This window comes from Eptesicus fuscus, chromosome 1 (assembly GCF_027574615.1).
Source record: "Eptesicus fuscus isolate TK198812 chromosome 1, DD_ASM_mEF_20220401, whole genome shotgun sequence".
Classification (NCBI taxonomy): Eukaryota; Metazoa; Chordata; class Mammalia; order Chiroptera; family Vespertilionidae; genus Eptesicus; species Eptesicus fuscus.
The window spans coordinates 134,184,099-134,210,428 of NC_072473.1; the positions used below are offsets into that span (position 1 = coordinate 134,184,099).

Consider the following 26,330-nt stretch of genomic DNA (forward strand, 5'->3'; position numbering starts at 1 on the left):
TCTGGATGTAAAAATAAGGCATCTCTAAAATTTTAGTTTCAGTGGGTGGGAAACATGGTTTGATTCAGAAAAATTCCATTCCCACCCAGCTTTTAGGGAACATGTGTCATATGTGAAGTGAAATAAGCATCAACTGTGGAAAGAAGAACTCGGCAGTCTCATCAAATTCTGCTCAGAGCCTCTCGTGCATTAACCCTCGACTTCGAGAAATCTAAAACGTTCCCTGGAATGGTGTCACCTAGATCACTTCTCTGCTTTTTGTTCTTCCCTTTCTGCGGTCTCTTTCCATTTCTATTTTTTAGGAAGAAACCCTGCCCTGGCTGCTTTTCTCAGTGGTTAGAGCGTTGGCCCGTGGCCTGAAGGGTCGCGGGCTCGATTCCCACTCAAGGACATGGGCCTTGCCTGCAGGTTTCCCAGCCCTGGGAGCGGGGGATGTGGGAGGCAAGCAATTGAAGTGTCTCTCTCAGGTAGATGTTTCTCTCCCCCACTCCCTTCCTCTCTCTGGAAATCAATGGAAAACATATCCTCGGGTGAGGATTAAAAGAAAAGAAAGGAAGAAACCCTAACATGACTCCTCCCCCCCACACAAAAAAGAATCTTGCAGAAATGTATTTCTATTAATGTTTTCATATATTTATTAAATGCCTGTAAACATAAAAGATTTATCTTTCTACCCTAGCCAGTTTGGCTCAGTGGATAGAGCGTTGGCCTGCAGACTGAAGGGTCCCAGGTTCAATTCCAGGTCAAGGGCACATGCCCAGGTTTCAGGCTCATCAATGATTCTCTCTCATCATTGATGTTTCTGTCTCTCTCTCCCTCTCCCTTCCTCTCTGAAATCAATAAAAATATAAAATCAAATTAAAAGATTTCTCTTTCTTTTCAGAAAAACAGAAGAGTTCAATATTTTAGATGTAAGCCTACTTCAGTGCATTGATACTGAGGTTGCCTAAATGAGCAGCAATAGGCTGTGCTCATACCCTGGCCGGTTTGGCTCAGTGGATAGAGCGTCGGTCTGCAGACTGAGGGGTCCCGGGTTCGATTCTGGTCAAGGGCATGGACCTTGGTTGTGGACACATCCCCAGTAGGGGGTGTGCAGGAGGCAGCTGATCAATGTTTCTCTCTCATCGATGTTTCTAACTATCCCTCTCCCTTCCTCTCTATAAAAATCAATAAAATATATATTTTTTAAAAAGGCTGTGCTCAAGTTCTAGCTATGGAGGGTTCATAATTATTTGCATTTACAAACTGCCTTACCGTTTGCAGACACTTTCAGAACATTATGACTTTTGACGACCCTACACTAAGTTATGTCAGTTTTAATATCCTCACTTACAAAGGAGAAAGCTGACGGGGTTAAATGAATGGCTCAAGTAGCCTCGTGTGGCCGGAAACTGGCAGAGCCAAGGAACACACCCGAAGAGTTGAACATTTTGACCAAATAACTTGTATGGTTTTTCTAGTTACTGAAACAATCCTGCCCAGCCTTTTCCGCCCAGCAGTCCTGAGGGATGTCATGCACGCAGGATGACTCACTAGGAGTCAGGAGAGGCTGTGCGTGTGGTTTGAAAGAGTCACGTGTGCTTGGTTCTTCTGTGTGGCCCGACAAGAGCTATACATAGTCACTGTTAACAACAAAAGGAAAGTGGGGAGAGGCTTAAAGAAAGAAAAGTGCCTCGTATTCCTACTACCCAGAGATAATTATTGCTAACAACATTTTGGTATATGTTCAGTCTCTTATATCTATACTAGTAGCCCTGCGCACGAATACATGCACCAGTAGCTCACTGCCGCCCTCCAGTAGCTCTCTGCCCACTGCCCCGCCCTTCTGTAGCTCCCCCTGCAGCCCCCCCCCCCTCATAGCTTGCTGCCCTGCCCCCTCCTGTAGATCTCCACCTCCCGCTTGTAGCTTGCTGCCCCACCCTCCTGCTGATCCGTGATCTGGTTGTTACTCGGGTCGGTCGTTACGCTTCACGGCGTAACAACCATTTGCATATTACATCTTTATTATATAGGATTAACGCTTTTTTCCAAAAATGAGGCCATATTGTAGATTGTTTTAAAGCTCTTTTATGTAACTCCTCACAAGCATCTTCATTTCTTTAGACATTCTTCTGCAGCATCATTTTATAGAGACTGCACAGTATTCCATTTGTGGTATGTGTTTGAGTTCGAGATGTACTGTAAATGGTGGCGTATACTTTTGCAATCCCCAACAGTGTTATTCTGGTATATGCACATGTGATTGATTTGAAGGAGTCAAAAACTATTTAAAACTAGCCCAGCTGTCATAGCTCAGTGGTTGAGCGTCAACCTATGACCCAGGAGGTCAGGGTTTGATTCCCGGTCAGGGCACATGCCCAGGTTGCGGGCTCGATCCCCAGTGTGGGGCGTGCAGGAGACAGCTGATCCATGATTCTCTCTCACCATTGATGTTTCTATCTCTCTCCCTCTCCCTTCCTCTCTGAAATCAATAAAAATATTTTTAAAAGGAAATTATTTAAAACTATCCCTTTTCTAGTTGTCATATCCTATATAGTTGGCTTTTCTGAATAACCCTTAAGTAAGCATTTGTTCATTAATTTTTATATTTATGTATTTCTTTTCATTTTTTTTCATCTCTTTGCTTTAGGGTGCAGTCCTAGCAGCTGTGTCAAGTCACAAATTCAACTCATTCTATGGGGATCCCCCTGAAGAGTTGCCAGATTTCTCCGAAGACCCTACCTCCTCAGGTAACAACCATTCATCCATTCGCCGATGTGAATCATTTGGTGTCTACCTCCTTTCTCTTCCATTCGGAATCGGCCTTTTTCGGTGGAACTAGTCAGATCCTCTGAGTGATTCTTAGGAAGTCTGGCAGCAACCAAATACCATCCACATGTGTCCAGTTCCTTTTAATGTCACTTGTTTCTTTTCACCTCAGAATGCTTCTTCCCTTTCCGCCACTCCAGACCCAGGTTGCACTTCATCCATCCCACACTGTGGTCCATCTTTCTGGATCTTTCTGATTACCTTGGACCTGGTGTAAGATTTCCCCCCTGTCAACCATAGCAGATCAGACTTTGCCACAACACTGCTTTTAACTGAGTCTTTCCGTGTAAAGCTGTCTTGTGAGTTATCTCTTGAAACAATTTCCAGGTTCTTCTCTTTTTATAAAGTCTCTAACACGTGTATGCAAGCATTCACGGGAGAAGAACATAGGAGAGTTACCTATTTCGATAAAATGTATGTGTAGGTATTCCTGAAATACCCACCAGTGTTCACAAAATTATATTATAAAACTAGAGGCCCGATGCACAAAATTCATGCAAGAGGAGGCCTTCCTTCCCCCGGCTGCTGGCACCGGCTTCCCTCTGGCACCCGGGACCCGGGCTTCCCTTGCAGCCCCGGCTTCGTCCGGAAAGTCATCCGGAAGGATGTCTGGTCTAATTAGTATATTACACTTTTATTATTATAGATTCTCAGATTTTCATCTTACCAGTGAGATTTTCTCAAGTATCACTTCCTAAAAATCCATGGGATCCATATATATGTATATATAAATGCATGTGTGATAGTTTTTAATTTTATTTATGTATTTCTTTATTAATTTAACTCCTGCCTCATATACCCTCTGCCTTCTGCCTTTCCTTCTTTCATTAAAGCCCCTCGGTGTTTGCCACGTGGTTGACTTTGCACCGTTGCGTTGATTTTTGTACTCTCAACCTGGCTCATTCAATGTTCATAGATTACCATGGGAATCCAGGCCCTTCCTGGAGCATGAGTTGCTTATCCTTCCCTGTGGCAACCATGGGCATCGGGCAGCACTTGCACTTCTCCCCTCTGTTCATACATGTGCGCACATGCCTCCACCTTGTGCCGAACAGCAGGCTCACGGGTCCCCTTGCATCAGCTCTGTACAGGGTGGGGCAAAAGCAGGCTTACAGTTGTGAGTACACGAAACAGGGTTTATTCTCATATTGTTATTTATTAACTAGAGGCCCGGTGCACGAAATTTGTGCAAGAGTAGGCCTTCCTTCCCCTGGCTGCCAGCACCGGCTTCCCTCTGGCACTCGGGACCCGGGTTTCCTGAGAAGCCCCAGCTTTGTCCAGAAGGTCATCCGGTCTAATTAGCATATTACGCTTTTATTATTATAGATTGCTGTGTTCTTTTCTATATGAACAACTCGACACCTACTTTTGCCCACCCTGTAGTTCCTCATTTTGACTTCTACCAACTGGGATGTGAACCTTCCTCCTCTGAGTGTAGGTGATTTCCAGAAAACTCCGAAGTGGGAATCTTAGAGAAGAGACTGAGGAGAAGGCCTGGCTGTCTTCCTCTTGTTCCGGCTTGGGAATGCCCAGAGCCCCTCCCGCGGGGAGGCAAGGCCCTGGTTTGTGGACATGGTCCCGGGGCTCCCTCTAGTTCCCTGTCAGTCCTTTTGTTCCCTCCACCTGTAGCTTTTTGTTGTTGTTCCTTAGCTCGGACCCTCTTTCTCTTCTCCTCACACTCGGTTTATTTTTTTATTTTTTTTAAATCCTTTTTTTTGTTTGTTTGCTTGTTTAATTCCAAGATCAGTTTTTTGTTGTTGTTGTTGTTTTTATTGATATCAGAGAGGAAGGGAGAGGGAGAGAGAGAGAGAGAAACATCCATGATGAGAGAGAATCATAGATCAGCTGCCTCCTGCACGCCCCACACTGGAGATCGAGCCCGCAACCCGGGCCTGTGCCCTTGACCGGGAATCGAACCCTGACCTCCTGGCTCATAGATCGATGCTCAACCACTGAGCCACACCGGCCGGGCCTCACACTCAGTTTGCAGTTGGCCCTGTCTCCGGGGAGCAGCTGAGTAATGGTCTTATGTTGTACTGGGACTACATGGCCTAGTCCCATGCGTGGGCTGTATTTGGAGTTTTTAGATCAAAGCCTCGAACACCGTTTTCGTTTTCGAAATGGACCTGCAGAGCAGGGCGGGCCCTGTGTGGCTGCACAGCCCTGATCGCTCACGCATCCCCTTAACGGGCCTCTGCCCAGCCAGAGTATCCTCAGCTCCCTCTCCTCTCTGAAAAGCGCTCCTTTTCCAGGGCCAGGAAAGCAGGCCTTTCCTTACAGGCATGCGTGCTTCCTGTTAAATTCACTTCTGTGGCCCAGCGTTTTCTCTTTCCCAGTGCGGGCTCTGCATGGTGTGCTTGAGAGACTGATGCCAGTGCTTCTTTTTAAGCAAAAAGGACATTTCTTACCCTGCCCGGCGGTGAGCCCTCAAGCCCACGCCTGAATCAGTCGCTCAGTTTTCCCTTTCCTAAATTCCTGGATCTTAATGGTCTTATAAGCACTCTCTATCTTCATCCGATGTGCTGAATGCCTCCCAAATACGTTTAGTCAGCACTGTCCAGGGGCCGCCAATAAAAGAGAAAAGAATGTTCTGTAGCGCGCATGTCTGATGGACCCTAAATGAGGAGGGAATTTTTATCTACTTAGACGTCAAAGACAGAAGACATTTGAAGAATATTTTCCCAACTCTCCCATGGCTGGGAGAAACTATTCCGATGTCCCTCGAATTAATTTCTAAAAGGAAGCCCTGTGGAGATGTAGAGGGGCCCTGTGCCTGCTTTATCGGCATGTTTATCACAGCAACTTCCTTCCTGCAGCCCACGGCGCAGGGCGGTCCCAGTCCCAGCTGGAGTCACAAGAGAGCTTTACCTTTCATAAAGTAACTCATTTCTCTTTTTCTCTCCTCCTTCCTTTTGAAGATTTTCATTCATTTAAAACCGAAATTCTTCTCTGTGTCATGCTAACCCTTGCATTCTGCACCACTGATCTCAAGTTCCCAACGTCGTCCTTTCCACCGTGTCTGTTTCCACCTGCATCCGTTTGTTTACAGCACGAAACAGAGAGCACATAAAAGTTCAAGTTCCTCTAAGCTCAGGGCGAAAAGAGAAAACTAACCCTAAAGCGTGAGCTCAAGGGCGGGGTTGGGGGGCGTGTAAGAGGGCGGGTAAGGAGGGTCAGGGAGAGAACAGTGTAAGGTCACCAACTACCCTTTCTTAAGATGGACTGTTTTCCATCTTTACCTAAGGCCTTTTCTATTCTTTCTCAGACATGACAATAAATGCTAGGTACTTCGATGTTTTTTAATGACCTGCTTCGCAAAATGAAAAGCTAACAATCCTATTTTGGTCCCCCGCAAAATTCTACCTCAAATCGCAATTTACAAACGAATTTCAAACGAATCCACCTCCCCGTTGGCCATCTAAAGAAGAATCTTAAAAAAAAAGAAAAGAAAAGAATCTAACAGGTGTAGGAATGCTGCTGACCTTGTAGAGCAATTTTTATATGCGATTCTCTTCTATTTTGATTATTCAAATTAGTCTGTTAATATATTCGCTCAAATTTGTTTCGTTGAATCTTGTGCTGAACAGTATATTGCAGCTTTGTCACTTGATAACCCAACGCGGACATGCTCTGTTCTCATCCAAGAGGGCAGAATCAGAACCCAGCCCCCAGATGACTGAAACCCCACCAGTCCCACTGAATGCGCTCAGGCCACGGGGGCTGTCTGTGGCTCAGCGGCTGGGCCCACGTGGCTTGATAACCTGCTTGCTCTAAATTCATACTGTTTGTCGTTTGTCCATACGCTGCCTTCCTCCTAGGACTTCTAGCCGCCGAAAGTAGGTATCCCTTCGTTTTCCTCTAAGGTTTCTCTTCGATGCAAAAGTATTTGGCTTTGCATGGTTCACATCAGCTTGACATTTTCCTCGCTGGCTGTCTGTGTTTCGATATGTAATCGCGAATTTTAACACTGCCGGGTCATAACTTCAAAACGTGGGCGTGTTGATTTCCGGAGGCGTTGTTATAGAAATAATATTAACTTCTCACTTCTGTTCTCGGAGGACAAAGAGGCAGTGTTAAAATTTTTACCTGCATTTAATATGATTTCACAGATGAGTTTCAAGCACAAACATTCATTCCGGGGGAAGGGTAACATTTTATTTTATCGTTTGCTTTCAAGAACACTGCGGGTAAGTGAATTTGCCTTTGACACGTACATAATCTGTGAGCGGTTTTTATTACTTTCTGTTATTGACTCTCTTTTCAGTTTATTAACATTGAGCTGTGAAATAAAATACTGAATTCCTGTCTCTTAACAACTTTTACCTCCAGAAAGAACGTTTACAATCATGTAATGTGTCGATTTTAATTACAAAGGGATGTGATTTGAGTATGAGAATATTAAAGTAAAAGGTATGTGAGAAATGACACACACACACGTACAAGTAAAACTAAGGCAGTCTGAATAAGGCAGGCACCTTGTATCTGGTTGTGCTATTACACTGTAGTTTTGTAAAATCTTACCAGCGGAGAAACTGAGCAAAGTGTACAAGAGATCCCTGTATTATTTCTTAAAACTGCATATGACTTTCTAATTATCTCCATAACAATTCCAGCTAAAATCAAAGAATAAGGTTTATTCTTTGATTTTAGCTGGAATTGTTATGGAGATAATTTTAGATTTTTCCTTCATGTTGTGCTTACTGGAGGGAAAGGATATAAGAGACAGCGATAAATTAGGAGATCTGGAGGCTCATGATTGAATTCATTGGCATGCTTGTGTTACGTTAGTTGTAGCTCAAATTCTGGCTGATTTAACCTAGTCCTCTGTCACTTAGCAACGGGATGCATCCTGAGAAATGTGTCATCAGGCCATGCTGTCGCTGTGCACACACCCGACAGTGCACTTACACACCTGGGTGGCAGGGCCTCCGCTGTAATTGTGTGCGGTGCGCTTTATGTGACTGGCAGCACAGCGGGTCCGTGTCAACCAGCATCGCCACAGATATGTGAGGAAGGCGCTGCCCCACAACATCATGACAGCTACATGCCTAGGCAGTGGGAACTTAAAGCTCCGTTCTGTCTATGGGGCCACCGCTGTGTATATGGTCTGTCATTAACCTAATGTTAAGCGGTGCGTGACTATAACACTCTCACCGTGTATTATCTGCCGCTGTATAATGAATAACGGCAAAGCAGCGTTTATCTTCTCACAGTTTCTATGGGCACAGAAAGTGCCCTTAGAAACTGCCCAGGTGCTGCAAATAAGAGAGAAAAGCATGATCATGTAGTGTGCATGTCCGATCACCTACCCTAAATGAAGAGGGAATTTTCATCGACTTAAAATGAGACTGCAGTCAAGCCGGCGTCCAGAGCTGCAGTCTCACATGAAGGCCCAACCGTGGTCGGGGGGAGGGGTCCTCTTCCAGGCTCACTCGCGTGGTTGTTGGCAGCCTTCAGCTCCTCGCTGGCTGTTGGGCCTGTTCATAGGGCTGCTCACAACACAGAAGCCCGCTCCCTCGGCACGAATGATGAGAGAAGGACAAAAGGAAGAGGGAGAGCCGGAGAGAGAAGCCACGGTCTTTATAACCTAATCTTGGAAGTGACATCCTATCACTTCCGCCCTATTCTGTTCCTTACAAGTGAGTTAGTAAGTCCAAGCCACACTCCGGGGAAGTGGTTGCTTGTACAGGAGCATGACTGGCAGGAGGCAGGGATGTCGGAGACCATCTTCGGGGCTGCCTATCACATACAAGTCAACGGCTATTGACATGTAAGACTCTTCCCACTTGTAACCGCTTTGTATGAATAGGCACTTAGCCAGCAGGAGTTTATTTAAAGGACTTTGACACCGAAACTCATAGACACAGACCAGTATGGTGGTTACCAGAGGCAAGAGGGGTGGCGGGGTTAAGGTCAAGGGGGACAAATCTATGGTGACGGAAGATGATTTGACTTTGGTTGGTGGGCACACAACGCAATATGCAGATGATGGATGACAGAATTGTACACCTGAAACCCGTGTCCTTTTACTAACCCATGTCACCCCAATAATTTCAGTAAAATTTTAAAAAATAGACTCAGAAAACTGTGTTGAAACAGTTGACAGTTTTCTGCTTTGTTGATTATTTCGTAATAGTAGCAGAAAACTTTTTTTTAATATTTTTATTGATTTCAGAGAGGAAGGGAGAGGGAGAGAGAAACATCCATGATGAGAGAGAATCATTGATCGGCTGCCTCCTGTACGCCCCCTACTGGGGATCGAGCCTACAACCCGGGCATGTACCCTTGGCCAGAATGGAACCTGGGACCCTTCAGTCCGCAGGCTGACGCTCTATCCACTGAGCCAAACCAGCCAGGGCAGCAGAAAACTTTTGAGAAACCCATTGGTATCAGTGAGAGTCTGAGAAAAAGTAGACATGTTCAAAGTTACAATTATCATCCTGATTTTCAGATACAAACTTGATTACCAAATGAAGTATGCAAAATTAAAGTAAAATACTATTCTGAATGCAAAGCTTGATTACTTCCTAATAAATTCATCATTGTGAAAGTTTGGATCAAGGCCTCAAAAAATAAACCTTATGCCCGGCCAGCATGGCTCAGTGGTTGAGTGTCGACCTATAAACCAGGAGGTCAGGGTTCAATTCCAGTCAAGGGTACAGGCCCAGGTTACGGGCTCGATCCCCAGTAGGGGGCGTGCAAGAAGCAGTGGATCTATGCTCCTCTTTCATCATGGATGTTTCTCTCTCTCCCTCTTCCTCTCTGAAAGCAATAAAAATATATTTTTTAAAAGAAAATAAACCTTATATGGTAAAGTTGAGATGAAAGAGAGAACAGAAATTGGATATCATCTCATTACCGAATGCAAACGATTCAGGTACCTGGATGACGGAGAAACGTGGTTCCAGATGGGGCCAGTCTGCAGTGGATTGTCAGAGGCCTGGGTCCCGGGACTCGGTCCTCTGCTCCCTGCTGGGGCCTCAGGGTTACTTACCCACTGCTGCAACTCTGCTTCTTCAAATATGAAAATATTTGTCTACAGGGAACAGTTATTGTGCCATCACATAAGGCAATAAATGTCAAAGCAGCCCTGACTGGTTTGGCTCAGTGGATGGATCGTCGGCCTGCGGACTCAAGGGTCCCAGGTTCGATTCCGGTCAAGGGCATGTACCTTGGCTGCGGGCACATCCCCAGTAGGGGTTGTGCAGGAGGCAGCTGGTCGATGTTTCTCTCTCATCGATGTTTCTAGCTCTCTATCCCTCTTCCTTCCTCTCTGTAAAAAATAAAATAAAATAAAATAAAATAAAATAAATGTCAAAGCACTTCGGATATTATGAACTATTATACAAATACTAGAGGCCCAGTGCACGAATTCAGGCATGGACTGGCTTGGGGGAGGGGCTGCGGGCAGTTGGCTGGCCAGCCCCGCCCCTGATCTGGGTGGGGAGGCCGACCAGGGGCGGGGATGCTGACCAGGGGCGGGGCCAGTGGGGGGAGGGTCCACAGGCGGTTGGCCAGCTGGCCCCAACCCCTAGTCAAACTCTTGGTCGAACTTCCAGTCGAGGGGACAGTTTGCATATTAGCCTGTTAATTATATAGGATAAGTATTAAAATAATTTTCTTTTTTTAATTTGTATTGCATTTATTGGGAGTGACTTCAGGTGTACAATTCTACAATGTACCATCTGTATACTGTAGTGTGTGTTCACCAGCCCAAGTCAAGTCTCCTTCCATCACCATTTATCCCTCCCTTCACCCTCTCCTACCTTCCCCACACACACACACTCCCTTTCCCTCTGGTAATCACCATACTGTTGTGTCTATCAGTTTTAAATTAACTGGTGTGTGTTTTTTTCTGATTTTGTTATGATACTTTATTTTCAGTTCTTCAGAATTTTCTCTGAAAATTCAATTTTAATGGAACACATTTTATTGTGGTTAAAGCACAATGCAAGCGCAATCTGGAATACAAGCATGAATAGGATACCCACAGTCCCGCCATTAGTTAGAGGGGTGAACTCGTGTACTCTTTTATTGGTTGATTTTCTTCAAGGTAGTTACAAGCTTATACAGAGGTCTTATATAAAAACATCCTTTTCAGTTTTTGAGAAAAGTAAATCGTTCTTTCAGATTTGACAGTATCGATCAACAAAATAAATGCTAGTAGCAGCTTAAGAGCCTGTGCATGCGTTGTATTCATTTTTACTGCTGCCTCATTTTAAAACAAATAGCAATGGCCCTAGCTGGTTTGGCTCAGTGGGTAGAGTGTCAGCCTTCAGACCAAAGGGTCCCAGGTTCAATTCCAGTCAAGAGCACATGCCCAGATTGCAGGCAGATCCCCAGTAGGGGGCATGTAGGAGGCAGCTGATCAGTGATTCTTCCTCATCATTGATGTTTCTATCTCTCTCTCCCTCTCCCTTCCTCTCTGAAATCAATGAAGACTTTTTTTTAAATAACACAAATAGCAATGAAAAAGCCCCAGGAATGTATTTGTGTACATTTAGGGTTGATGATGAATTTAAAAATTATGGGACTTTTAGATGGCCTTGGTATTGAACTACAGGTATCAGTTATATACTGTGCAGCACTCAGCACGGCCGTGGGTGAACCTGAAGGGGCGGGGGGCAGTGAAGGATTAGAAAACACAGACAAGAGAATAAAGCTGGGTCTGGGAGGGACACTGCCTTCTCTGATGGAGAGACAGTGCCACGGCCTGCAAGCCGGGTCTTTATTTTATAGCAGATGCCATGAGGCAAAGTAAGGTCGTGGTCAAGATGTTTACAACATTCTCATGGGGTTTCGAACCTACTCAGTTACATGCACCTGATCAAGCTTTGTTTACTTGCTGCACCTCCTGCAGCCCATTTCACTCAGCCACGTGGGGCCACAGGTTCTGACCATAAGGTCAAGCTTACAACCATAGCCTTTGGCTGTAACTGTGCTGGGACTTGCACGTGGCTTTGCCACGAGAGGATCATGCCCTCTCCTTAGTCCCAGGCTTGAACCTGTCCAAACACTGTAGCCGCTCTCCACAGTGTACATCTGTCAGACTAAAACTGTGTCTATGGTTTGGCCACACGCAAAGAAAGAAAGAACAGAACTAGGAGGAGGTGTCAATGAAAGGTGCAAAAATGATCAAAGGTGAACAAAGATTCTGAGATTAGACCAAAAATAGTGTTTATTCAACTTGACAAGACAAAGGAGAAATGGCACACAAACTAATTTCCCTACCTAATTTCAGAAAGTTAAAATCAGGGGTGCTTTTCAGAGTTAGAAATAGGCAACTTGAGGACAGCTATGGAAATGCTTCCTCTCGTGGTTGAAAATTCACAAAGTGAATCACATCAGGGCACAAGACGAGACTAAATCAGATCCGAAAAGGTAGAGATTCAAAGTGGTTACATAGGCCTGTCCACCCCCTGGGTCTCGCCTTCTGGAAGCAGGTTAACAGATGCCTTTGTTTCCCAGCTACCCATCCACTGGGCCTACACGCAGATTAGACTCATCCAACTCCTCACCAATTTCTGCGCCCATTTACTTCAGGCTGACTACACAGCAGCCTGAGAGTCTTCCTCGGGGCCAGAGCTCACACCTGCTTTCTCGGAAGCTCCTGCCTTGCATCTGGCAAAAGGCAGGACCGTTCAATAAAGATTTTGGTTATTGTCTGGCTCACAAGGGTTCAAGTTCTTTCTTAACCACCATATCCACACATAAACCACATGTAACTTCTTGTTGAAGGTTCCCCTATCTTTTCTGATTTGGCCAGTCAGTGTCGTAGTCAGGCTGGGCATAGATTTTGAAGCAAGACACCAGAGTTGAGTCCTGGCTCTGCTACTTGGAGCTGGGGCCTTCCTTGACCTCTGAACCTCCCCTCCCCATCTAGAAAGGTCAGGTAATACATCTGCCTTGCTGCATTTTCCTGAGGATGTGCCTGGCACATAATAAATGCTCAAGAATCAGGAGCTGCTGCTATTATGATGTTTTGTAAGTGCTTCATTAATTCAGTGCATACCTTGTGGTGTTACAAAATGAATCAAATATAGACCTGCCTTAAGGACCTCACAGCACAGAAAAGGAGCATAAACAAGTACACACGTAGGGTGACACATGGAGTGTGTAGGCGGGAAAGGAATTGCACGGACCTTTGGGAGTTCACAGACCAACAAATGATACATTGGTCTGGTTCAGCCATAATTACTTCCCAGCCGTTATACTTTCCGCCTTAGTATTCACTAGGTACAAGGATGTTTTATTTTAATCTTTTTTTTTTTTTTAGATTTTTATTGATTACAGAGAGGAAGGGAGAGGGAGAAAGAGAGAGAGAAACATCCATGATGAGAGAGAACCATGGATCGGCTGCCTCTTGCACGTCCCCTACTGGGGATGGAGCCCGCAACCCAGGCCTGTGCCCTGACCGGGAATTGAACCACAACCTCCTAGTAGTTCATAGGTCGACGCTCAACCACTGAGCCACGGCGCTGGACTATTTTAATCATCTTCTACCTAGATTATATATCAGCCGTATAAGTGATGTTGGAAAAAAACAATAAAAATTAGATAAGATTGCACTAAAATAACTGAGTGAAAATGATTATTAGGTTTCCATGGTATCTGTTGGATTTTTTTAATATACAAAAAATTTTTTTTTCACTAGTATTTTTGTCATTGCAGTGCCATAAGTCCAGAAGTTTAGAATTGGCTTTAGTAACTTCATAAAGCTCGAGTCCTCTACTTCTGCTGTTGATAGTGCACTGGGGTCGGGAGTTCCCTGGAACATTTGGGACTAATTTCATATCATCTCTTGCTTTCCAAGGCTTTCAGTAAAGGATGATGAATGAGCTGGCCTTGAACTCATTTCCAGATTTTTTTCCTACTCAGAACAAAGGAAAAGTCCTGAGAAGAGCAGGTAGAAGGAGGTGGATTAGGTTAATACCTTTTCAGAAACAAGCGGGGAAAATGAGGATTGATTTCTGCCTTGTACCTTTTTATCCCATTCACATCCACTTAATGTTTTCAGTGAAAGAATATCAATAGCCTGGTGTCCATAATTATTCAAAAGTAAAAGATAGCCACAGTCCCTTCAACAATGAATGAATGGTCAAACTGTGGTACATCCATGGAATACTACCCAACATTAAAAAGGATTAAATTAGCCCAGCCGGTGTGGCTCATTGGTTGAGCGTCCACCTATGAACCAGGAGGTCATGGTTCGACTACAGGTCAGGGCACATGCCGGGTTGTAGACTCCATCCCCAGTGTGGGGCGTGCAGGAGGCAGCCGATCCATGCTTCTCCCTCATCACTGATGTTTCTCTCTTTTTCCTTCTTTCTTTCTCTCTGAAGTCAATAAAAATATATTTTAAAAATAAATAAAAGGATTAAATTATTGATACACGCAACAACCTGGATGAACCTCCAGAGAATTATCCTGGGTCAAAAAAGCCAATCCCAAAAGGTTGCATACTGTGTGTTTCATTGATATAGCATCCTTGAAATGACAAAAGTATAGACATGAAGAACAGATTAGTAGTTGTCAGAGGTTACGAGGGAGTAGGGGGGAGGGAAATGAATGTGCCTTTAAAAGGTGGTGATGGGAATATTCTGTAGCCTAACTTGTATCAGTGTCAGTATCCCCATTGTGGTATTGCATGACAGTTTCCCAAGATGGTACGATTGAGGGAACCTGGGGGGAGCGCACGTGAGATCTGTCTGTATTGTTTCTTACAACTGGATGTGAATCTCAAAAAAAAAAAATCAAATTTAAAAAAAAATGGCCACAGTAATTTCCATGTGAATAACCACTTGATTTATAGCTCAAGCCCCACATCTCTAACATAATTAAATTAGAGGCCCAGTGCATGGATTCATGCACATTGAAAGTAAATTAATTAGAAAGTGGCTGGCAGGGTGGGACTGGGCGAGACCGGCTGGACACGCCCTGGAGCCAACCCCCCTCAGTCCCTCCGGGCCGACCGCACCTGGGGCAGCACCGGAGCTCAAAGGGTGTCTGTGGAGTGAGCAGGGTCCCTCCAGCAGGTGGGGTCCCTCAGCCTGACCTGCAGGGATCGGGCCGAAACTGGCAGTCCGACATCCCCTGAGGGGTCCCGGAGTGCGAGAGGGCACTCTGCACAGTTGCTGTTGCTTGGCAGCTCCTGTGTTGAATGTCTTCCCCCTGGTGGTGAGTGCATGTCATAGCTACTGGTTGGACCATTGAACGGTCGGCTGGTAGGCTGGTCACTTAGGCCTTTATATATATAGATAGTACCACAAAGAAGCGGTTGCTTATATAGCAACTTGTTTTCTAGTGGAGAAAACATGGAACATATGGACAAGAACAGGATGAAGTCTAAATAGGAAAATACAGATAACTACTGTTACCCTTTTGGTGTATTCCATTCTGGGTTTTTTTCTGACTATTTATCAGTCATAATTGGGAAAAATTCCATTTATGCAGTTTTATATTCTGCTTTGTCGAATTTTATAGCATGAGGATTTCTGTTCTTAAAAGTCTTTAAAAGCAGTTTTCATTTGGCTACATAGTCCATTCTATAGATGTTCTGTACTTGATGTGGTCATTCTCTAATTGTTAGATTTTCTTCCATTTTGTATTATAAATACCTTTATACATAGTCCTTTTTCTGCATTTCCTGTTTTTCCTTAAGCTGGGTTTTGTAAATGGAACTACTGAATCAAAGCTCATGAGCATTTTTAAGGCTCCTTGTTCTGTTACCAGATGGCTTTCTGGAAAAGTGGTACCCATTTACATTCTTACCAATAAATGCGTGCGAATGGATAAGGTCCAAGACAGAAGTAATTAGAAACAGCATCGAGTTCCAGAACAGACAGGTTCCAGATTTGTATCTTCATCTAAAGCCAGGGAGGGACCGCGGGAGGGCTCCAGGGTGTGTCCAGTCCATCTCGGTCAGTCCCGATCGGCCGGACCCCAGCAGCAAGCTAACCTACCAGTCGAAGCATCTGCCCCCTGGTGGTCAGTGCACATCATAGCAAGTGATTGAGCAGCCTTAGCATATTATGCTTTGATTGGTTAAATGGATACTTAGCATATTAGGCTTTTATTACCATATGTAAGATTATGTTTGGAAGTGTCAGTCAGTATACTTAGCCTTCGTCTTTGTCTTCTGAATAGAAAGGGCCCAGAAGGCCGAGGATGACTTGCTTCTCTTGACTTTGTATGTGAACAAAGAAAAAAGAATGGGTTGAGATATTTGCTAATTTAAGTTTGAGCCTTGAAAGTCCTCAGAAGCCTATTTTACACAGCAGGGGCGCCCCGTTGAAGGGGTTGGTCCCTCAGATCTGGCTTTACCTTCCATGTTACTTCTGTGATATCCCAGCACATCACGGGATCATGGGACACACATTCCTCTGATGGGTAGCTTGCTAAAACCCAGGTCTTCTAGTAGCTCAATTATAGTTGATCAATTTCCTTAATTCAAGTAAGACCAGCTTCAATTGCCTTTGAAAAATGAAGAGCACACATTATATTGTTAAGAACATAAACTCAGCAAAAATACTCTATCCTGAAAGATATGAAATTCTATGTAAGGCCATCCTTCGCTAAGGACACTAGACTTTGACGTCTGCTTGTCAGCCCATTGTTCTGAAATGCGGCATGTCGATTGCCAAGGTTGGTCTGCCATTGACTTGGTGTGCCGGCTGTTGTTCTGTCTGTTCCTCTAGGAGCCGTCTCACAGGTGCTGGACAGCCTGGAAGAGATCCACGCACTCACAGACTGCAGCGAGAAGGACTTAGACTTTCTACACAGCGTTTTCCAAGACCAGCATCTCCACACGCTACTAGACGTAAGTCTTCCTTTTTATTATTATTTGGGGGGTAAGTACTAGTATTTAGCGTGTCATTTTACTTTATATTAATTTCTCAATGTCTATAATAATAGTCCTTTGTCAGTTGCCTTAAGTCTGTGGGAAATCGTTCATCACAGATTCATAACTAAAATAAAGTGCTAGATAACCTAGCACTTTACAACGAGCACAAGACAATACAGCCTAACAGGGCATGGTGAAAAAATCCTGCATGTGTATTTCTCTTAGAAGAATCCATTGATCTTAGCCGTGGTTACTTTTCACTGCTTTAAACATTGTTTTCAAAACGTTGCACCTCAAGCATGAGTATAGGAGAGAGAAAAGCAAAGAAAATATTGGGTAATGGACCATGGTCACACATTTCAGATTTGATATTGCCAGTTTTCGTAGACTTGGTGTCTCCTCCTGAAAACAAAGAATGCACTTCATTATGAAACTAGAGGCCCAATGCACAAAGATTTGTGCAAGAATGGGCCTTCCTTCCCCTGGCTGCCGGAACCACCTTCACTCGGCCCAGAGCCACCTTTCTGCCTTCCCCTGCTGCCCAGAGGCCCGGAGCGGCTGGGGCATTCGGTGCCTGCATGTGCAAAGTATCCCGCCATCTTTGTTGGGTTAATTTGCATGCTCACTCCTGATTGGCTGGTGGGCATCACGAAGGTATGGTCAATTTGCATGTTGCTCTTTTATTAGTGTGGATAGGACAGGTCCATTGAGAGCAAGTCGAGCTGCAAAGAGAAATCAAGCTGATCGTACCCATCCTCCTTCAGCTCAGGCACATTTTAGTAAGATGTCAAGGTTGTCATTATGATGTGTTATTTAAAGCAGACTTTGACCTCTAGTCCTGGCTCTTTGCATCTCCGTTGTCCTCTGTCATTGGTGCATCTGATGCAGAGCTTGCACAGTGTGCGCCTCCTGCAGAGGCATGCCCTTCGCTGGGCCCAGGCCATGCGATGGATGAAGGACGCTGCCGCTGAGCGCCGAGTTCGGCTTATTTAGTGCAGTCGGTGGCTAGGTCTTTGCTGAGATTTACTGACCTTCTCTAGATCCAGGACTTCTTGTTACTTAAAGGCTCAGCAACACCCACATTGGTTTTTGAAGTTGTCTTTTTCTCACTAATACAACAAGGGATCCGAGCACCCCACACCTGAGACTCAGGGGAATACCAGAGCATGGCTAGCATTCACAGGGAAGGGCGGGGGGTGGGGTAGAGACAGGCTGGCCTCTGGAGCAGGGCCAGCCAGCAGCTCTTGCCCAATGCTAGCCTCAGGCCTCACGGAAACCTTTATCTGGAAGAACGGCTGCATTCTTGGGTAGACGTTGTTATAACTTCAGAAGAGACTCAGATTTGGGAGAGGAAAGACACGCTTCCAGTTCTTGTGGGTGCTTCTGGATCATAAACTCAAAGATGTGTCTATGGTATCAGCATCTTTCTACCAGGGCCCCTGGGTTTCAAAGGGGCTCTGCTCGCTGACAAGACGCCACGTCTGCAGAATTGGGCAGCTGAGGCTCCACGTGAACCCCAGGCCCTTCCTGCGGTGACTGGCTGTGAGGCCGGCCCAGGGCAGTGTTGGGAGGCGCTTGGTTCTAAAGATCCAAACTGAGCCACCCTTCGGTGAAAGCTTAATCAGCACGGGCAACGTGAGCTATCATGACCGACAGCCTAGACATGCGCTTCTCGGCTCTTGCTTCAGAGCTAAGAGGCTACATCTCAGTAAAGTAGTCAATGAAGTATTCACCTGCCACATGGAGAAACCATTCAAATGGTTTTATTTGGTTTTTTACACTTTTTTTAAATATGTTTTTACTAGTGGCCCTGCACATGAATCTGTGCACAAGTAGCTCGCTGCCACTTGCCTCAGCTGGCCGCCCCGCCCACCGCCGCTGTAGCTCTTCGCTGCATGTAGCTCGCTGCCCTGCCGACCTGGTGATTGGTCATTATGTGTCACGGTGTATCGACCATTTGCATATTACCTCTTTATTATATAGGATTGATTTCAGAGAGAGGAAGGGAGAGAGAAACATCCATGATGAAAGAGAATCATGGATCGGCTGCCTCCTGCATGCCCCACACTGGGGATGGAGCCCTGCAACCCAGGCATGTGCCCTGACCGGGAATCGAACCCTTGACCTCCTGGTTCATAGGTTGATGCTCAACCACTGAGCCACACCAGCCAGGCCCATTAAAATGTTTTTAATACTTAAATGCTTGCAGTATGCACCCAAAAAGGAACACAGTCTGGCCAACTCTTGAGAAGAAGCTTTTCAAACTTTGACCCTTCGTGATCCTTCCTTCGAAGGTTCCATATCCCATAGTTGGATTTAGATTGTTTGGTTTTGCAAAATCAATGTCGGCTCTTTTTTAAGGATTCTAAGCAGTGACACCTCGTAGCGTAGTTTTGTGGGCCTTGGATTGACTGTTACTTAATCCCACTGAGACAGTTTATAAAATACCTTAATGCTATTGGAACAGTTCCTGTTCATTCACAAAGAGCTAAATTTGAGGGCCTTGTTCTTAAGATGCCAAGAAACAGGATTACGTTCCTATAGAAGACTAAAGCTCACCTGGTATCTTATTTTCTCTAGTGATGCGTTTAAAACAGTAACAAACTCGACATTCAAAGAGAGATTATTAGCACTTATTTGGAGGGAACAAAACGTGTGTCACGTTGAAAGAACTTACAGTAAAAGAAAAGAAGAAACACAGTGGCTTCACTGTGGGGACGGGACGGGGGGGGGGGCGGGGGGGGCGGGGCACGGGATGCTTTCTGCTTTGAATTCTAGTAGAAACACATCTGGTTTACTCTGTAGTTAGAAATCGGTCCAGAATCTCTACATAATTGCTACCCAACCAGCTCCACTCGGCACACACACCGCTCCTCGTTTTGTAGGAAACAAGAAAGAGGCTTGAGGAGGAGCCGTGCCTGGCCCAGCTTGGCCCCGTGTGTCTACTTTCAGAACTTAAAAGCCCTGGTGCAGCCTGGCTGGTGTGGCTCAGTGGTTGAGCGTTGACCTATGAACCAGGAGGTCACGGTTCCATTCCCAGTCAGGGCACATGCCCGGGTTGCGGGCTCGATCCCCAGTAGGGGGCGTGCAGGAGGCAGCTGATCAATGTTTCTATGTCTCTATCCCTGTCCCTTCCTCTTTTTTAAATCAATAAAAATATTTTTAAAGCACTGTTGCTTTAAAATCTATATATTTTCACTGCATGTGAAATATATAGATCCATTTTAGTATAATACAACTTGTCATGTGTATTAATTTGCTAAAACTGCCATCACAAAGTACCCTAAACTGGGTGGTTCAAAATAGAAATTACTCCCGTGGGAGGCTGGAAGTCCCAGATCAAGACATCGGCTGGGCTGTGCCCCCTGCAACAAGCCCAGGGAAGAATCCTTCCTCGCCTCTTTCAGTTTCTGGTGGTTGCCTGCAATCCTTGGCTTGTGGGTGCATCACTCCGATCTCCAACTCCATCTTCACATGGAATTTTCTTCGGCATGTGTGTGACTCTGTGCCTTCACATGACTTCCTGTAAAGGCTCCTGTCATTGGGTTTAGGGCCCTCCCTCATTCAATATGACCGCATCTGTTTTAAAAATATATTTGTTTATTTCAGAGAGGGAGAGAGAGAGAGAAACATCAATGAAGAGAGAGAATCATGGACCGACTGCCTCCTCCACGCCCCGCACTGGGGATGGAGCCGGCAACCCAGGCCTGTGCCCTGACCGGGAATCAAACCGTTCATAGGTCAACGCTAAACCACTGAGCCACACCGGCTGGGCAATATGACCTCATCTTAATGACATCTACCAAGACCCTATTTCCAGATAAGGTCATATCTGAGCTTCCAGTAGATATGAATTTTGAGGGACAGTATTCAGTCCAGTGCCTCATGGAATTCTACTTTTTGCCCTGAATTGATTCTTTGGGTGAGTCCAGATTACACAAGTCTAATATAAAATAGTGACTTTACAAATGATGTTACCCTGTCGCTCATGAATTAGGCCTTCTCGGGAATTGGTGTTAACATGCAGTTAGTTATGTCTTCTAGTGATATTTTGAACTAGTTTGGGCTTGGAACTTGTATGTGACCCACGGGTGGGTTGTTTTGTGTGGTTTTTTTTTAGACAAAAAGCATTTTGCAAATTTTATTTGCTGGTGATTCTCAGTCTTCTCACTTTCTTGCGGAAATGTTCCTATTACAGAATAAATGTTTATTTTATAAGTCAACAGTGTCATAAAACATTGTTAAGTGACACATTTATCTCTCCCCCTGCCAAACTCTGACAGCTGAGTTTTAAACATTCACCCACCATCTGTCATACCTCTGAGCAGCTGTTAGCGTTCGCTGCTGCTTCAGCGTATGGGTGAGACCCCACCCAGTTCAGATTATTTCTGTGGGAAGCCCTGAAATCGTGTTTTCTAAAAATATAATTAGTTATTAGGTTAATGACACAAAAACTACTGGCAATAGCCACTTAATTTAGCAGGGTTTTTTTTGTTTTTTTAAATATGTGTTTATTGATTTCAGAGAGAGAGGGAAAATAAGAGATAGAAATCTCAATGATGGGAGAGAATCACTGATGGGCTGCCTCCTGCACGCAGGAGGGGATCGAGCCCACAACCTGGGCCTGTGCCCTGACCGGGGAATCGAACCGTGACCTCCTGGTTCATAGGTTGATGCTCAACCACTGAACCACACTGCCTGGGCTTTTTTTTTAATTTAGCTCTTATTTTTTTAATGTTTTTATTGATTTTTTAGAGAGAGAGGAAGAGGGGGGAGAGAGAGAGAGAGAGAGACACTGATGATAGAGAAACATCACTGATCAGCTGCCTCCTGCATACCTCCTACTGGGGATCGAGCCCACATTCTGGGCATGTGCTGTGACGGGGAATCGAATTTAGCAGTTTTATATTATCAATTTATAAGTAGATTTTTATAATAGATCAAGTAATATTTTCAAATATGGCATTAGAAAGCAGCTGGTGTCTGGACTCCTCCAGATTTTGTCTCACTGGCATCTTTATTATACATTTTACTGCCTGGAGCTGGTACTGGAAAACTGCAACCTGATTTCCTCTTGCTTTTTGGGAGGATGTGAAATTAGTAGTCATATTTGGGAACAGCATATTTTTAGACCTTGGACGTTTCCTAAAGGAGCTTCCACGGTAATTTGATGGTTTTGAGCAATTTGGAGTCTGAGAAACAACCTGATACACTGTTGAGTTTGGATGTTTAAATAGACTACCAGTCAGGAAATGCCAAAGCGAAGTTTCCCATGAATTTAGAGTCCCGTCGGTTCGCACTTAAATGTCTGCAATAATAAGGCCTGTCTGAGGGCCTTCAAAGGCTGAGCAGCTGGTACCTTCTAAGGGTCCCATCCCTTCTTTTTTTTTAAATATGTTTTTATTGATTTCAGAGAGGGAGGGAGAGGGAGAGAGAGAGAGAGAGAGAGAGAGAAAGAAACATCAATGGTGAGAGAGAATCATGGATCGGCTGCCTCCTGCATGCCCCACACTGGGGATCAAGCCTACAACCCAGGCATGTGCCCTGACCGGGAATTGAACCCTGCCCTCCTGGTTCATAAGTCGACATTCAACCACTGAGTCATGCCGGTCGAGCAGTTATGCTTCTTTATGAAAGGAACTAGAGGCCCAGTGCATGAATTTGTGCACCAGTGGGGTCCCTCGGCCTGGCCTGCGGAATCAGGCCAAAACTGGCTCAACATCCCCCAAGGGGTCCCGGATTGTGAGAGGGCACAGGCCAGGCCGAGGGACCCCACCAGTGCATGATCAGAGCCAGGGAGGGACACGGGAGGTTGGTCAGCTGGGAAGGGACCACGGGAGGGCCCCAGGACATGTCCGGCCCATCTTACTCAGTCCTGATCGGCTGGACCCCAGCAGCAAGCTAACCTACCAGTTGGAGCGTCTGCTCCCTGGTCAGTGCACGTCATAGCAACTGGTCAACCAGTCGACTCTCTGCCCCCTGGTGGTCAGTGCACATCATAGCGAGCAGTTGAGCGGCCTTAGCATATCATTAGCATATTTACGCTTTGATTGGTTGAACGGCCGACCGGATGACCAGACACTTAGCATATTGGGCTTTTATTATATAGGATGTGTGATTTTCACTGAAAGTATTATTCATTACAGGAGTCCTTCTAGTTCCCTTATTTCTTCAGATGAACTAATTCTTCAAACAGGGGTTGGGATTTACTCTAAAATGCCAGGAACAATGACTCACCTTGTCCCCAGTCCCAGTGTCTCCCCGGGAGTGCCATTCTCTGTTGTGACACCACAGTAGACTTTACCAGAAGGCAAAGGAATGTTCCCACAGCCTTCGAAGCGCAGCAAGCACCGGTCTTTCTTCCTGCTCTTCGCAAGGGAAGGCGGCAGGCGTTTGCCCCAGACAGGAATGCAGTGCGCTCGGTTGAAGAACATTCGGTGGGGAGCTTCCCAGGCCAGGAACGTAGCTGCTCCTTCTCTTTGCGGCCCCTCAAACATTAGCTCATCAAACCACTTCGGCTAGCTGCCTTTGTTTTGTGCTTTTAACTTCCCACGACAGAAATTGAGTTTTGCTACAGCCCCTTGTACAAATGCTTGGCGTTTACCGAAGCAAAATAAAGGTCACGTCATAATAAGTATTGCATCGGTCATTAAATAGAATAGTATATGGCAACCCCAATGTAAATGTTTTCTTTTAAAGCAGCATATGACTAATGGGATATTCATTTAGTGTAAATGTTATTCAACAATTGTTGTGGATGCTTCAATATGTAAAGCACATTAGGAAATGAGGTTTTGAATCTTTTTCAACAATGTTTTTAGTGTTGTTTTTAATGGGGAAGTTTATGTTATAGTGAAATTTCTCACCGTCGGGCAAACTCGTAGATCTGGTATTTGAAAGTGCATTATTTCAGAAGGTTTGATTAAAGGCAAAATAAAGCCTGCCTATGTCATCTACATAGGCCTGTTTTCCCTCATGACTTCTTTTGCTTGCTCAAGAGTAGGCATTATGGCCTGGCCGGTGTGGCTCAGTGGTTGAGCATTGACCTATAAACCAGGAGGTCACGGTTCAATGCCTGGTCAGGGCACAGGCCCGGGTTGTGGGCTCGATCCCCAATATCGGCTGTGCAGGAGGCAGCCGATCCATGGTATTTCTCTCTCATCGATGTTTCTATCTCTCTCCCTCTCACTTCCTCACTCTAAAAATCGATAAGAAAACATATTTACAAAAAGAATAGGCATTGTGACCTGGTTCTCCCAGGACCGGGTGTTAGAGTTCTTGGCCAACTGAGAAAGGCCCAGAGAACACTCGAGTCGGGGCATCTGATGCCACTGTCCTGCCCCAGTGGCCTACCCGTCGGTCCACCGAAGACACGGTCTTTCAGATTGAACTAGAAGGTCAAGCAAGTCTTCATTTCCTGGATTCAAAGTAAATCCTTGCAAGTGCAGTGTTCCGATGGGATGGAAGCCAAAGCAGGTCTGTGCCGACAAGCAGAGCCTGCCCGTGGTCGGCAAACTGTGGCTCGCGAGCCACATGCGGCTCTTTGGCCCCTTGAGTGTGGCTCTTCCACAAAACACCACGGCCTGGGCAAGTCTATTTTGAAGAAGTGGCGTTAGAAGAAGTTTAAGTGTAAAAAATGTGGCTCTCCAAAGAAATTTCAATCGTTGTACTGTTGATATTTGGCTCTGTGGACTAATGAGTTTGCCGACCACTGGAAGCCAACAAGGGCCTCCTTGGGGAAGCTTGCACTGCATCCGGGCCCAGGTGGACTGAGCTGGCCATGTCCCACTTGCTGTCGGAAGACAGGATCATGGATTTAGAGCATCGTCTTACCAAGCCAGCTGGGCCCCTTTTGTATTTAATTGGGGTGACATTAGTCCACGTGAACATACAGGTTTCATGTGTGGATTACTCATGTGCAAAATCTGTATATAGGACCGTGTGCCCACCACCCAAAGACAGGTCCTCTCCTGTCCCCTCATGTTAGGACCCCCTTCTCCCCCCACCCCCTCCCTCTGGCAACACCCACGCTGCTGTTTGTGTCCATGAGTTTCAGTTTTATATCCCACGTAGGAGTGCAATCATATAGTTCCTAGCTTTTTCTGTTGGACTTATTTCACTTCGCATAATGTTCTCAAGGTCCAGCCATCCATTGCTTTTCAGAGAAGGTAGGAGGGAGGGAGGGTGAGAGAGAGAGAGAGAGAGAGAGAGAAACATCGATCGGAGAGAGACACATCGACCTTGCTAAATGCTGCGTATAAACTGTGAGCTTGAAAACAAAGGCTTCTGTTTGAGGACTAGAAGTGTGGTTAAAAAAGGAAAGGGCCCTAGCCGGTGTGGCTCAGTGGATAGAGCATCCGCCTGCAGCCTGAAGGGTCCCAGGTTCGATTCCGGTCAAGGGCATGTGCCTTGGTTGCGGGCACATCCCCAGTGGGGGGTGTGCAGGAGGCGGCTGATCAATGTTTCTCTCTCATCGATGTTTCTAACTCTCTATCCCTCTCCCTTCCTCTCTGTAAATAATCAATTAAATATATTTTTTAAATGAAATGATTTCGCGTTTTGAATGTAAATAGGTGACATCGTAGCGGATTCCTTCATCTTCATGTTGGAGACTGCAGTCTCAGGAGAGCTGCATTTAATGTCACCACCAGCTTGATTCTGCTTTGTTTCAAACAGCCCGTCTCAAATATAGAAGGTGCCTCCTAACGGAACTGGGCTTGCAGGCAGGCAGACAGACAGACAGGCAGACAGACAGAGCGCGTCCGCGGGGCTGTGGTCACATCTGCCCAGCCCAGAATCAGGCAGGCCGCCAGTGGCCTGGATACCAGACAGTGTCCCACTCCGTTTCCCTCGCAGCTCTCTGCATTTCCTCATTTTGCCGGGCTGTTGTTGTTTTTTTAATGTTTTTGTGGGTTTCTTTTAGTAAAAAATGCTGAGGTTGGGTAACTACCATTTCATTAGAAAGAAAAAACAAACTAATACATTCATTCTTGTTTTCTCTGCAGGGATAACTGATTAACATTTTGCCTCCCTCCATCTCACCTTCTATGCTTCAGTTTTACAAAGACATTTGATATCTTCAAATTTCAGGGAAGCAAATAGCAAAAGGAATATATTTGGGGGTTTTGTTGTTGTTTAGTTTTGGTTTGGGGGTGTGTTTTTTTTTAATATTTTTTTATTGGTTTCAGAGAGGAAGGGAGAGGGAGAGAGAGAAACATCCGTGATGAGAAAGAATCATGGATCGGCTGCCTCCTGCACACCCCACACTGGAGATCGAGCCTGCAACCCAGGCCTGTGCCCTGAGCGGGAATCGAACCCTGACCTCCTGGTTCATAGGTCGATGCTCAACCACTGAGCCACACCGGCCGGGCAAGGAATATTTTTTTGTCATTTCAATCCACCTTGAATGTAAGCTTCTAGTGCAGTCAACTACAGCTCTCGGGCCAAGCCAGCCACCTGTTCTTGGAAGGGAGTGTATTGTAGCACAGCCTCGGCCCCCTCATTTATGATCGTTAGCGGCTGCCTTCCCATGCCTGGCTGGGTTGAGTGGTTTGACAAAGTTCAAATGGCCCTCACCACCTGAAATATTTACCATCTGGCCAGGAAAGGGTCAGGATTCTAACATTCTTGACCGGGGCAGGGCTGTAGTTGATTGGCTAATATCTTTACTGTTGAAAGT

At 45.5% G+C, this 26,330-nt stretch overlaps 1 protein-coding gene across 7 annotated transcripts in view; it reads left to right on the top strand.

The window, feature by feature from the left end:
• Window positions 1-26,330, top strand: part of CASK (calcium/calmodulin dependent serine protein kinase) — a 291,959-nt gene that overhangs the window by 206,913 nt on the left and 58,716 nt on the right. For all 7 annotated transcript variants that reach the window (XM_054714350.1, XM_054714353.1, XM_054714355.1 and 4 more), the window contains exons 10-11: window positions 2,630-2,729; window positions 16,506-16,627. In XM_054714350.1, the coding sequence (XP_054570325.1) occupies window positions 2,630-2,729; window positions 16,506-16,627 (222 nt within the window). The remainder of the gene's footprint in view (window positions 1-2,629; window positions 2,730-16,505; window positions 16,628-26,330) is intronic.